At 38.0% G+C, this 12,750-nt stretch overlaps 1 protein-coding gene across 1 annotated transcript in view; it reads right to left on the reverse strand.

The window, feature by feature from the left end:
• Window positions 1-10,993, reverse strand: part of LOC126175529 (ERI1 exoribonuclease 2-like) — a 43,179-nt gene extending 32,186 nt beyond the window's left edge. Inside the window, exons 1-2 of the mRNA XM_049922359.1 lie at window positions 10,806-10,993; window positions 10,122-10,546 (exon numbers count right to left, since the gene is read on the reverse strand). Of these exons, the coding sequence (XP_049778316.1) occupies window positions 10,122-10,546; window positions 10,806-10,837 (457 nt within the window). The 5' untranslated portion in view covers window positions 10,838-10,993. The remainder of the gene's footprint in view (window positions 1-10,121; window positions 10,547-10,805) is intronic.
• Between the last annotated feature and the right edge of the window lie 1,757 nt (window positions 10,994-12,750).

Consider the following 12,750-nt stretch of genomic DNA (forward strand, 5'->3'; position numbering starts at 1 on the left):
GGATGTGGGTTTGAACCGTCATCGTCCTGAATGGGAGTCCAGTGTGCTAACCACTGCACCACCTCACTCACTGAGATGCGAGGAACTTACATGCCTGACCTACCATGAGGAGCTGTCGCCAGGTTCAGCACAGAGACTGAGTACGGGAATCATCCTATAAGCACCTGTGGCAAGCCAAACCCCACATGATGGACAGCGGCAATGATCTTCAAATAGGAAGGCTTTGCCGATCCATATACTGTGCACCCGTAGTCCAGCCTTGTATGCATGAAAGCCTTATATAACTGGAGCGTATGCACCCTGTCCGCTCCCCAAGACCTGTGGCCAAGGCACTTCATGATGTTCAATGTGTTAACATTCTGACTTTCAGGTGCAGCAACCATGACAACATGGAGTCAAAAATGAGGCCCAGAAGCCTCACTGAGTCTCTAAAATGTAGGATGGTGTCCTTCATATGCACAAATAAGGAAAATTAAAAACATGATGAGAACAATTAAAATGAACTCACTCACACACACACACACACACACACACACACACACACACACACACACAACAGAAAACTGAAAACCTGTCTTTGAAGCTCACTCCTCTAACCTCCACAGTGTAAGTTGCAACTGATGGCTCACTGTTGAAACACTGGAGGAGAAACAGAAAACAGCAAAATCGTCCACAAATAAGGTACACTGTAAAGGGATTCTTACTACAGATGTGATACTGTTTATGGCTATGGCAAAGAGGGCAACACTTAAAACACTGCCCTGATGGACACCATTCTCCTGCTCAAAACGATCTTACAGCATGTCACCAACTTGGGTTCCAAAAAACTGCTGAGACAGGGAAGACCTTATGAAGATAGTGAGGTGGCCATGAAAGCCTCATTGGTGCAATTGTGTGAGAATACTGTGTCTCCAAGTAGTATTGTACGCCTTACTGATTGACCCCTTTACAAAATCTTTAACTTTGCACTTAATTTATTAAGTACTGTGAAAGTTACATAAATAAAACGTTATTTCTGAAAACCTTATCTTGTCATGTTACTACATGCTAAGTTCCATGTTCATCATCATACCTTTAGTTTCTGAGGGACAGAAAGTCAGACTTCAATATTTTTCCAAGCACGCCAGTTTTTTTAAGGTGATTTTTGCCTACAAATTTATGGCTGAATATCGCTTGTGAAAGTCTGTTCATTATTATTCTTAAGAGAGCACATAAAGTTGTACAAGATGGCCAAATTTCATTTCTTTCAAAAAATGGTCGAGGTATAACAGCCCAAAGCTCCAGAAATCCACACGCGCTGTGCACAAAGTTGTATATGGTGTCAAACAAATGTCTTTATCTTAGCCAGTATTGCTTCAATGAATTTTAAACTTCACCGAGGTACGCTGGGCCCATGTGCAAATGTTCACATACAATTTCAGCAAAATCAGTGATGTTCAAGCAGGAAAATTTTCCAAAACATAGGCAATGTGACATGTAATGACCCTCATCCATAACAACAAGCAAAGTCACATGTAAAACAACAAAGCAGCCCAAAGAATGGGCAACATACTTTAAAAAATAAAACAAGACTAAAAACGGCCTACAAAACAAAAATTGTATACAGAGAAAACTAAGGGCAGCCAGTACAAAGATGCACACAAACAAACAAAACATCTGGTATTTACCAACTGATCTGTCAGGACGGCAAATAAATTTAAATTGGAGAGGCAGAAATTTCAATATTTGGTACACAGAAGAGCACTAAAAGGCAACAACTGTCATTCTACATTCACTGAACACATTATGGACATGAAACACACACCAACAGACATTGACACTGACAAACATTCTTAAGTGCAATGACAGCCCCCCCCTCCCCCACCGCACCCCCAAGAAAACTAATAACTGAAGTAAACTACCGAATACAGAAAGCCATAGTCAAAGCAAAAGAAATCCACACAAAAGTTCCACACGGAATTAATTAATATCAGGCCTAACCAGAACATTACCAGTTCCATAATTTGATATATGCCGAACTGTGACAGGAAAATAACTGTAGTGAAAAATATAAACCACAGCATATGGTTACAAGGGGTGTGTGTGTGTGAAAAAAGTTTGTTTGTCTTAAAATTTGTGAATATTTTCTTAAGAACTCAAATTTATACAGAGTGAGTCAAAAAGAACTTTACAACTTTGGAAAAATATAAAAAATTATTCAGATAACTTACAGAATCAGTAGATGTGTCATTTTTGTAGCAAACAACCTCGAGTTTGATTCACATAGTGCATCAGTTCCCCATTCCACAACCAGGAGTGCCAGCACAGTGAACAGTTAAAATGGCCATTTTCACTGGTGTGGAGTGTGCTTGCTGTGTGTTTTGGTTTCATGAAACGAACTCTGTAAAAACTGTTTGGCATATATTTTGCCCCAGATATGCTAAACAACCTCCAAGCAGGCCTACAATTTACTTTTGCACAGGAACTTTGTTGAGACAGGTCATTCACTGTGACATGATAAATTACTGGGATGACCCCATGTTGACGATTATGTCGAACAGTTATGGAGAGCTTTGCCTGCAATCTACAAAAATTGGCACAACATGTGCCTCACAAGACTGGCAATCCACAAAAGACTGGTTGGCTCAATGCAAGTCCTCCAGTGCTTACAAAGTGCAAAATGGCTCTGAGCACTATGCAACTTAACTGCTGAGGTCATCAGTCGCCTAGAACTTAGAACTAATTAAACCTAACTAACCTAAGGACATTACACTCATCCATGCCCGAGGCAGGATTCGAACCTGCGACCGTAGCGGTCGCTCAGTTCGAGACTGTAGCACTTAGAACCGCACGGCCACTCCGGCCGGTTTACAAAGTGCATAAATTCCTTTAGGAAAAAATTCTTTTGGTAGTTCGCACAACCACTCATGCACCACTTGGCATATCTCTTCATCAGAATGGAACTTCTTTCCTCCCATTGTGTCTTTGACTGGTCTAAACATATCATATGGATATCACGTGGTGATGAGGAATGGCGCCATTGCTTGCTCGCTCTCTTCGTTTCCGGTTGGTGGAAGTGAACCAAGGTTTCGTTTTCCGTAACGATTCTTGCATGGAAGCCTTCACCTTCTCGTTCAAAGCGCTGAAGAAGTTCTTCACAAGCATCAACACGTCGTTCTCTAATTTCAGGAGTCAGCTGTTGTGGCACCCATCTTGCAGACACTTTGTGAAATTGGAGCACATCATGCACAATGTGGTGTGCTGGCCCATGACTAATCTGTAAACGAGCTGCAATGTCATTCAGTGTCACTTGGAGGTTTACCTTCACTATGGCTTCAACTGCTGCAATGTTCTGTGGAGTCACAACTTGTTGTGCCTGACCTGGACGAGGAGCATCTTCCACTGAAGTCACACCATTTGCCAACTTCCTACTCGTAGACTTGCTGCTGTGACAAACATGCATCACTGTACTGAACCTTCATTCATCGATGAATTTCAATAGGTTTCACACCTTCACATGCAAAAACCGAATAACAGAACACTGTTCTTCCTTGGTGCAAATCACAAGTGGGGCGGCCATCTTTATACTGATACTGCGACAGTAGGTGTGCATCTGCACTATGCTGCCACCTACAGGCCATTCTGCACGCCGTTTGTAGCACACTTACCAACTTACAGGATAACGGCGCGAAATTTCGATTTGTCAGTACAAATTTAAGGTTTTTGTTTGAGTCACCCTTGTACATCTTAAATTATTCTCTGCCCAGAAAGCCAAATATAACATCACAAATGAAGTACTGACAGAACTAAACAAAACAAATTCATATTGGTAAATTCCATGAGATCACTAAAGCTTCCAATTACATAAACCAATTATTATTCAAAAACAAAAAGGTTAAACTGTTAAAGATAACAGAAAGCAGAGGGGTGCACTGGGGAAAGAAATAAAAACTGCAGCACAGGAATACAAAGAATGAACATAAAATATGGTGTCCCACAAGGTTCAGTGCAGGTAACTTCAGTTCTTAGCCTAATTAATGAGCTTCCAAAGATTTCAAACAACAATTCAAAAACCAGTTTTTGCTAAGGACAAGCATATTAACACAGGGTCTAAAGACAGTTATACCAAACACACATGAGAAGATAAATGTATAGGCCTACAATGGGTTTCCAGCACAGATAGACGTATGTCCTGAACAGATAAAGACTCACATTATGCAATTATAACTAGACACTCTGGCTATAATTTCTTAGTGCCCAGCAGGAGACTAATTTGCACTATTAAAAAACAAGATCCAAAAATAATTTTCACGTACTATTTGATGCCTTTTCTTATACAGCTGGTTCTCCCAAAGCTATTAGTAGTCCTGACATTATGTTGTCTACTCCCAGGGTCTTGTTTTGAATTGCCCTTGGAAATATCTTACAATTTAAAATTTGGTTGTCAAATTTCTGTATACAATCAATCTGAAACCTTCTGATGTCTCCAGGTCTCTTCCATGCATGCACCCTTCTTTCAAGAGTCTTAAACCAAGTGTTAGCGATGATTAAATTACGCTCAATGCAAAATTCTACCAGGCAGCTTTATCTTTTGTGCCTTTCCCCCAGTCCATAATCACCTATTTCTTTTCTTCTTCTTCTTCTTCTTCTTCTCTTCCTTTTCCTACTATTGAACTCCAGTCTCCCATCACCATTAAATTCTCATCTTCCTTAACTATCTGAATAATTTCTTTTATCTCATCATTCATTTCTTCAACCTCTTCATCATGTGTGGAGATAATTGGCATATAAACCTGCAATACTGTGTTGGGTGTGGGCTTTGTTCTATCTTGGCTACCAAAGTTCATATTAGCTTACCCACATTCCAATTTTCTTATTCATTATTAAAGTCACTCCTGCATTACCCTTATTTCATTTTGTTATTATAACCCTGTATTCATCAGAAGTCCTGTTCCTCCTTCCACCCAACTTCAATCATTCCCACTACATCTAACTGCAACCTATCCACTTCCCTTTTTAAACTTTCGAACCTACCTGCCCGAGTAAGGGATCTAACATACCCGGCTCTGATCTGTAGAACCTCAGTTTCATTTCTCCTGATGACGACATCATCCTGAGTAGTGCCCGCCAGGAGATCCGAATGGGGGCTATTTTACGTCTGGAATGTCATTTAAACATACAGTACAGTGCAGCTGTAGTTTCCCCTTGCTATCAGTTGTTTGCAGTACCAGCACAGCAAGACCATTTTGATTGAAATTACAAGACAATATAAGTCAAACATCCAGACGCTGTCCCTGCAACTAATGAAAAGGCTGCTGCCCCTCCTCAGGAACCATGTTTATCTGGCCTCTCAACAGATGCCCCTCAGATGCGGTTGCACCTTCGGTTGTGTATGGCTATCTGAAGTGTAGAGGTACGCAACCCACCCCTCTCAAGGCAAGGCCCACAGTTCATGGGAGGGGATGATGTCCACATGAAGTTAAAAATATACCTTTCACCAATTTTCCTACAAATTATCTCATTCTGGTTTGACCCATGAAATCATTAAAATCCCGGGAATTGAATTCTAATATGAATAAAATGTGCTCCATAACCTGAATTATACGAAATTAGATTTGTTGACTTCGTCCAACCACAGCCAAACTCTCTCCTTCAAATTTACCTTAGATCAACAGCTAACCAAGTCAAAGCCAATGTCAGTCACCAGAAGATTCAGGTGATGCAGAACTTCTGTCACGTACATGACAAGTAGCAGCATTCACTGTAAGGCTACATAACTTATTTATTTATTTACATTTTCTTGGCATAGAGCCATTGTAATGATGGCTTTTGCAAACGTCAGACTTAATACTATGGTTATATTTACACTTATAAAATACACTATATTCTGTAGCTGTTGCTTCATATGTCTATTTTTTACATTTATAACATTACAACTGATATGCTAATGCCTCATGTTACAATCACTATCTTAAAATTCGTTGAAAGAATATAAACATTTTTCTATTAGAAAAGATTTTAATTTTGTTTTAAATACATTTCCCGTGTACGTTCTTAGAGAGTTTGGTAGCTTGTTATACCAAATCAAACCACTGATATATGGACTTCTATCAGTCATTTTTAACATTGTTCTGTTATCGAAATAGTTACACTTTGTTCTAGTGTTGTGGTCATGTAAATCACTGCCCTTGATAGCTTCTGTTGGTTGACTTATAGAAAATACAACTATTTTGAAGATGTACAGAGAATATATTGTAAGATATTTGTGCTGCACAAGCACTTCACGACATGAATCTCTATGTCCCATTCCATGTATATGTCTTATTGCTCTTTTCTGTAGTAGTAGTAGTATTCTTTTTAAATGTACATCAGCTGCACAGCCCCACAGTTCAATTCCGTAATTGAGAAAGGCATAAAGTGTTCCATAATATACTAATTTCAGTGCTTGGCTAGGAACTATCTTTGCGAGCTGGCTGAGGAGATATATGGCAGTACTGACTTTTCTGCATATGAAATTAATGTGGTATGTACACCACAAATTTTCATCAACATACACACCCAGGAATTTACAGTTACCACTTTCTGTTACAGAGATATTACACACACTATTCATATTGTTGTGGTGAGAACTGCCTGTTTTAAATGTCAGTAGTTGATATTTGGTGACATTTACCTTGAGTCCCTGATCATTGAAGTATTTTGTTACTTCTGTTACACCACTAGTAGCAAGAGATTCTAGCTCATTAGATTCAATCCCATAGAATAAGACTGACGTGTCATCTGCATAGCTTACAATATGGGAGTTAATGGGTTGTGCAATGTCGTTAATATAAATAAGGAAGAGAAAGGGTCCAAAGATTAAGCCCTGTGGTACACCTTGTAATACAGGTGCACTGGTGGACTGGGAGTTGCTGATAATTCAGCAGGTATGTAGTTAGAAGATTCATGGCTTGATCCCCGATACTATAAGATTTTAGCTTTTTAAGAAGTACCCTATGGTTTACCGTATCAAATGCTCTTGTCAGGTCCAAAAATATACCTGCAGTCTGCATCTTCTGGTCCAACATACAGTAAACTTCATGGATGAATTGTGTAACTGTTGTGGTTGTACTTAGCTCTTTTCTGAAGCCATGCTGCAAATCTACAAGCAGTTTGTGTTTTGTGAAAAAGGCACTTAGCTGAGAAAGGATAATGCTTTCGAATATCTTATTAAAAGTGGGAATTAATGATATCGGTCTATAGTTGGAGACATCTTCCTTACTTCCCTTTTTATACACTGGTTTCACTACACTCATTTTTAGAACCGTTGGATACATGTTTTCTCTAATGCTGCAATTAATCAGGTTACTAAGAGGTTTAGAGATTTCTTTTAAGCATGCTTTAGTAATAGCACTGGATACACCATCCCATCCAGACGAAAATTTTTTCTTTAGCATGTATATTGCTCTGCGAACCTCCTGCTCATTCACTTTCCCAAATTTAAATTCGGTACACTGGGTGAGATGGCATTGGGTCTCTACCTGTAATATGGGTTGATTGTTCACCAGAAATGCAGTAGTTATTAAAAATATTACATATAGTATCTGGGTCTTTTATAATGTTACCATCATGTCGTATGCTGAGTGGTTCCATGTTCATCTCATTGGGACCTTTTCAGTATTTGTCAATTGGTTTCCAAGTTGCTTTGCTTATGTTGTCAGAGTGTTCTATTGTTTTGCTGTTAATGTGCTTCCTTAGGTTAACAATTTCAGTTTTAAAAGTTTGCTTAGCTCTATTGTATTTTTCCTTGAAAACCTGCATAGTAGTAGCTTTATAAAGCTGGTTTAGATCATGTACTTGCTGCCTGAGCATAATCAGATTTGTTGGGAGTTTTAGTCTAGGATTACTTCCATTTTGACTGTGTAACTACCTTCTGGATTTCTCTGACTGGACAACAATGATTCAGTAGGGTTGAGTAAAACTCATTCCATTTCTCACCCAACCCTTTTACCTGGTACACAGAATCCCATTTCTCATTTGCTAGTTTGTCTTTAAGAGCATTAATATTTGAGGTATTCAGCATTCGTTTCTGTAGCACAATTTTTGTTATTTTAGGCACAACTGAACTGTTGTATTCTACCATCCGACAGAAGTGGTCAGAATAAAGAAAATCTCTGTTACTGTAATTTACCTTATCTATAACATCTTTGTTGATTATAGCATAATCTATTCTAGTGGAAAATGTGTCCGTCACTCTGGCATCACAGTTCACTATATTTACAAGATTGTATGAGGTTAGTACATCACTGAGTTTCAAGTTTACTATACTATTTGAGTTTGCATCTATATTAAAGTCACCTAATATAGTAAGGTCATTAGAACTGGCCTGACCATTAACACTACAAAGTTTATCCATAAACAGCATTACATCAGCATTTGGTGGCCTATATACTCCAATCACTTTATGCTTTGGTAACTTAAGATAATTACTGTGGAGTACAATACCTGTCGTTTCAATTGATCCTTCTTTGGTGTGGTGTTGAATAAAGGAAATTTTTTTAGCTTCTATATTCTTATTAACATAAATTGCCACACCACTACCTTTATGGTTTTGCCTACAATAACTGATTACTAGTACGTAACCTACTAATCTATAATATATTATTTCACTGCATTTTAGCCCATATTCCATTATTACTAGTACATGTGACAAGTGTTCCTCTATGAATATTTGTAGAATGTCTAGTTTGTTTCTGAGATATTGCACTACTAGTAGTATACTGCACACAACCCTCTACTTTCAGATGTAACTATTTTCATTGAAAAATACCAGTATTTATGTAACGATTAAGCTGCCAGGAGACAAACAGCACTTATTTTTCCATATCTGAAGAAGCAGCAACTTTCTTCACAGTACCACTTTTCCTGCTAATTTATTTGGTTACATTTGTGTCAGTCACAAACAATACTAAGTAACTGTGTGATACTTTACTTTAATATGGGTTTCAGATTCAGTTTCTAAGAGTTGCATCTCTAAAATATGGAAAAGTTCAAGTGGCATACAAGAATTCAATATGACAGAAATTTGGTACTGTAGATGCATAGGAAGTTGTGTGTGGCACACAGTGAAATGGAGGAATGGGTTTGAGAGAGTGGACATGATGAAACAAGGAGACAGGAAGGAGAGTACACTGTGGATGTAGATCATCGGAATACTGAATGGCTGGAGTTAGAATGCTGCAGTGCAGGGTATGACAGTGCTATCTTACTGTATACATTCTCCTTCTCTGTAACCGTATGGGGCAAATGCAGCTAAAATCAATAACTGCACAAAAACAAGTTAACAGAAATATTAGGCCTTCACACTTTGCTCACTACCTTTACTATTGAACAGGTACTGTCACAAGTGATAAAAATCAATTTACGATGGTGTGAGATTTATAAAGTATAAAAATAATTTCTGTTTAAACTACATACCTCATTCTAGAATTCATAATGGAATTCTGTGTTCCAGTGTAAACCTCTCTAGATTCAAAAGACAATACATAACATATACCAATGACCCAGCAAACCAATTACCTTCCTAGATTTAAGAATTTAAGCCACTGTTAACAGCATAGAGAGTATTAACTTACACCAGTTGAAAAAAGGCTTTGAGATTCATCAGTCTATTCACGGCAATATTAAATATAAAAGCAACTGTGATTATGTCTGGAGACTACTTAGCATACTGAAAGATTTTCTATTAATTATATTGTTTTCCCATACAGCATGTTAAGGTTCCACATGGCAGACTATTAATAATTGTTGATGTGGCTTGTAGAAAGTTTGTAGACAAATAGCTCCCACTGCTAAGTTGAAGATACTGCTTGAGAAGCAACACACAGTTGGTAGTAAGACCACAGAAGAAGGAGAGTCTTGGGTTCAAAGCTGACCCTGTAAGTGCAGGGAAACTGTACAAGACAAGAATGAATTTACACCTTGACTCATGATTTCCATCATTGTGAAATCTATGATTACCAATGTAAAATTTATGGCAACAACAGCCACACAAAGTAGTTGGGAAATTAACAATAGTGACTTGTAAATACAACCATGCTCTCTTTTAGTCCTAAAAAATAATTCTTTAACAGGAACAATTTAATGCAATTTTTTGTTCTCACCAGACCACGTTACAAATGTACACGACTTATGAATGCTGTCTTTTTTGTGGAAAATAAGTGCTTTCTCCTCCGTAATTTTCTTTATCCATCGAGAAAAAAGAAGCAAACATGTTGCAAGAGGCACTCCTGCATCAACTTGTTCTTGTTTAATTCCAGTAAAAGTTCGGCAGAAACGTGAAAGTTTAGGATTCTCGGTAGGCATAACATATTGCTGAAATTCATCTTCAATTGCTCCACTCTTAGTATTCAGCAAGACTGCTGGAAATTCAATAACTTCTGGCTGATATTTAAACTTGTCCTCATTGTCCCAACATGTTGATTCAAAATCAATGACTATTACATAATCAAACATTTGATCTGGTTTCTGCAGTGCAGCTTTACTTGCTGAGGAACCAATGGGAACCCTCTCCAAGCACCCATGCTTCCTAAAAAAAATTACGGGAAAAAACATTAGTAGGCCTACGGCAACAAGCAACTGACACACTTCACTTCCCAAACTTCACACATCTACTTCAACATAAATGCAAAACTGATTAGAAAAGATCATTTTAAACAACTTGTGTTCCCTTGTACTCTGTCAAATGCTGCCATGTGCACAATCAACATATGCTGAATTTACAATTACTTTCATTCCCAAAATGTTCTACCCAATTAAAAACGAGTACTCCGATGAACCATACTCACCGAGCAAGTTGCTTAATTAACTCGTGATTCATATTCTGCAATAGGTGGCGTACTATGCTGATGACGACGACAATCTCGAAACATTATACACAGTTATTAATCGGCGTTATTTAAATTCACCGTAAAAGTCACTTTACACTTATTTTCAAAACCTAGTGCGGCATAAAAATATCGATACTACTGTAGTCGAAATGTGTCTTATCGATAATCTTACTGAAGATCGATTCAAGTGAGCTCGAGCTCAATACGTCAGTAGTAGTGATGGGCTAAACTGCGATTTTCCGATATCAGTGATTTCTGTGAATGCTACTTTTGAGTATCTGTTATTCTTAACTGTGATTTGTCGCAGTTAAGAGTCGCAGTTAAGGAACATAGGTCGTGTATCCCTCCGCCACTGCGATTTCTGCTACTTCCGCGATTTCTGCTACTTCTGCGATTTCTGACTTCTGCTATTTCTGCTACTTCTGCGATTTCTGTGACTTCTGCTATTTCTGCTACTTCTGCGATTTCTGTGACTTCTGCTATTTCTGCTACTTCTGCGATTTCTGTGACTTCTGCTACTTCTGCGATTTCTGTGATTCCTGCGATTTCTGCGACTTACCACCGTATGAAAAAGTTACATCTGTCAACACAGAAAATTGCATCTCAACAAACCTGTCATTGGCAAGTATGTTTTACGTTTTTTCTTCCGTTGGCTTTAATTTTGTATTAAAGAAACAACTGTGAAAATATTAATAGTGTAATTAATATGTAAGTAGTCGTACAGTACCGTAATAGTTCGTATTTAGAAAATGAATTCTAACATTTTGTTATGTTCACAGGTACCTGAACTACATTTCAGTCACTCAGTAAAGTGATAACTCAAAATATCATTGTCAACAGATCTGAAGAAATTGCCACTGTGTCTTTAGACCGTTTTCGTCAGACGAGAGGTTAGTTTCTACGCGTTTCGATGGACTTAATTACTTCAGTGAGATCGTTCTTGCAAATGTGATATTCATTATAGCAAATATTAGCAATCTATTCTGTCAATTATATTGCTAGTAATTAATGACAGCAAAAATTGTTTAATAATCCTTGTGTTTTTGCAGACACAGTTCTGACTCTGATTACTGGTTGCTGTACGTATCTATCCACATCAAGGCTGTTTTTGAGAGAGACTCGTGAAGATTCAAGACAGCTCTTAGAGGATTTGCAGTTTAAAAGTGAAATAATTGTGAAATAAGTGTGTGAATGATTAAACTGTGTTTTATTGAAGTTGTTGTGCGATTTTAAAGGAATAATAAATATCAGATACAGTGAGTGAATAATAAAAATCTCATTTTCCACATGTTTAAGCCATCCTATACCCATAATTTTCCGCCACTTACTTATTGGTAAACACTTGTTGGAGAGTGACATGCCGCCCCCTCCCCCCTTTCTCCACAATCTTGGTGTGACACTGACCTGTAACATATCCCGAAGTCTACAATATGCATTTTGAGGCTGTTGATATGAAAGTGGGAAGTACAGATCTTCCAGTTAAATCCGGAATAGCTTAAGTGCATTACTTGAAAGTAACACAGGAAAAGCTTACTTATGTAGGTGGTAGTAGTGTCGGCAAAAAGGTCTTGTGTGTGAAGTTGCCATGTAGAACACCAGGTGTAAAACTTTTATCCCGAGTCTTGAACTGTGTCGGAACAAAAGTGAGGCATTCATATGACTGTTTTCATTTCTCTACACTTATACAGATGTCTGAGTTCTGCTGTGTTAACATTGCAAAGTCCTGTAGGCATGTGGAGTATTAACCAAAACTGTCATATTGGAAGCAGAATCAAACACATTTGTTACGTTACTTGATATTTTCAGGAGAAAAAGGCAATGTTGTTTCTTAATAATATAATACATTCAGAGTCACAGCAGTATTTGACCAACCATAACTGATGCTGAATGTGCATGTCGTCAT

Source organism: Schistocerca cancellata, chromosome 3 (genome assembly GCF_023864275.1).
Source record: "Schistocerca cancellata isolate TAMUIC-IGC-003103 chromosome 3, iqSchCanc2.1, whole genome shotgun sequence".
Classification (NCBI taxonomy): Eukaryota; Metazoa; Arthropoda; class Insecta; order Orthoptera; family Acrididae; genus Schistocerca; species Schistocerca cancellata.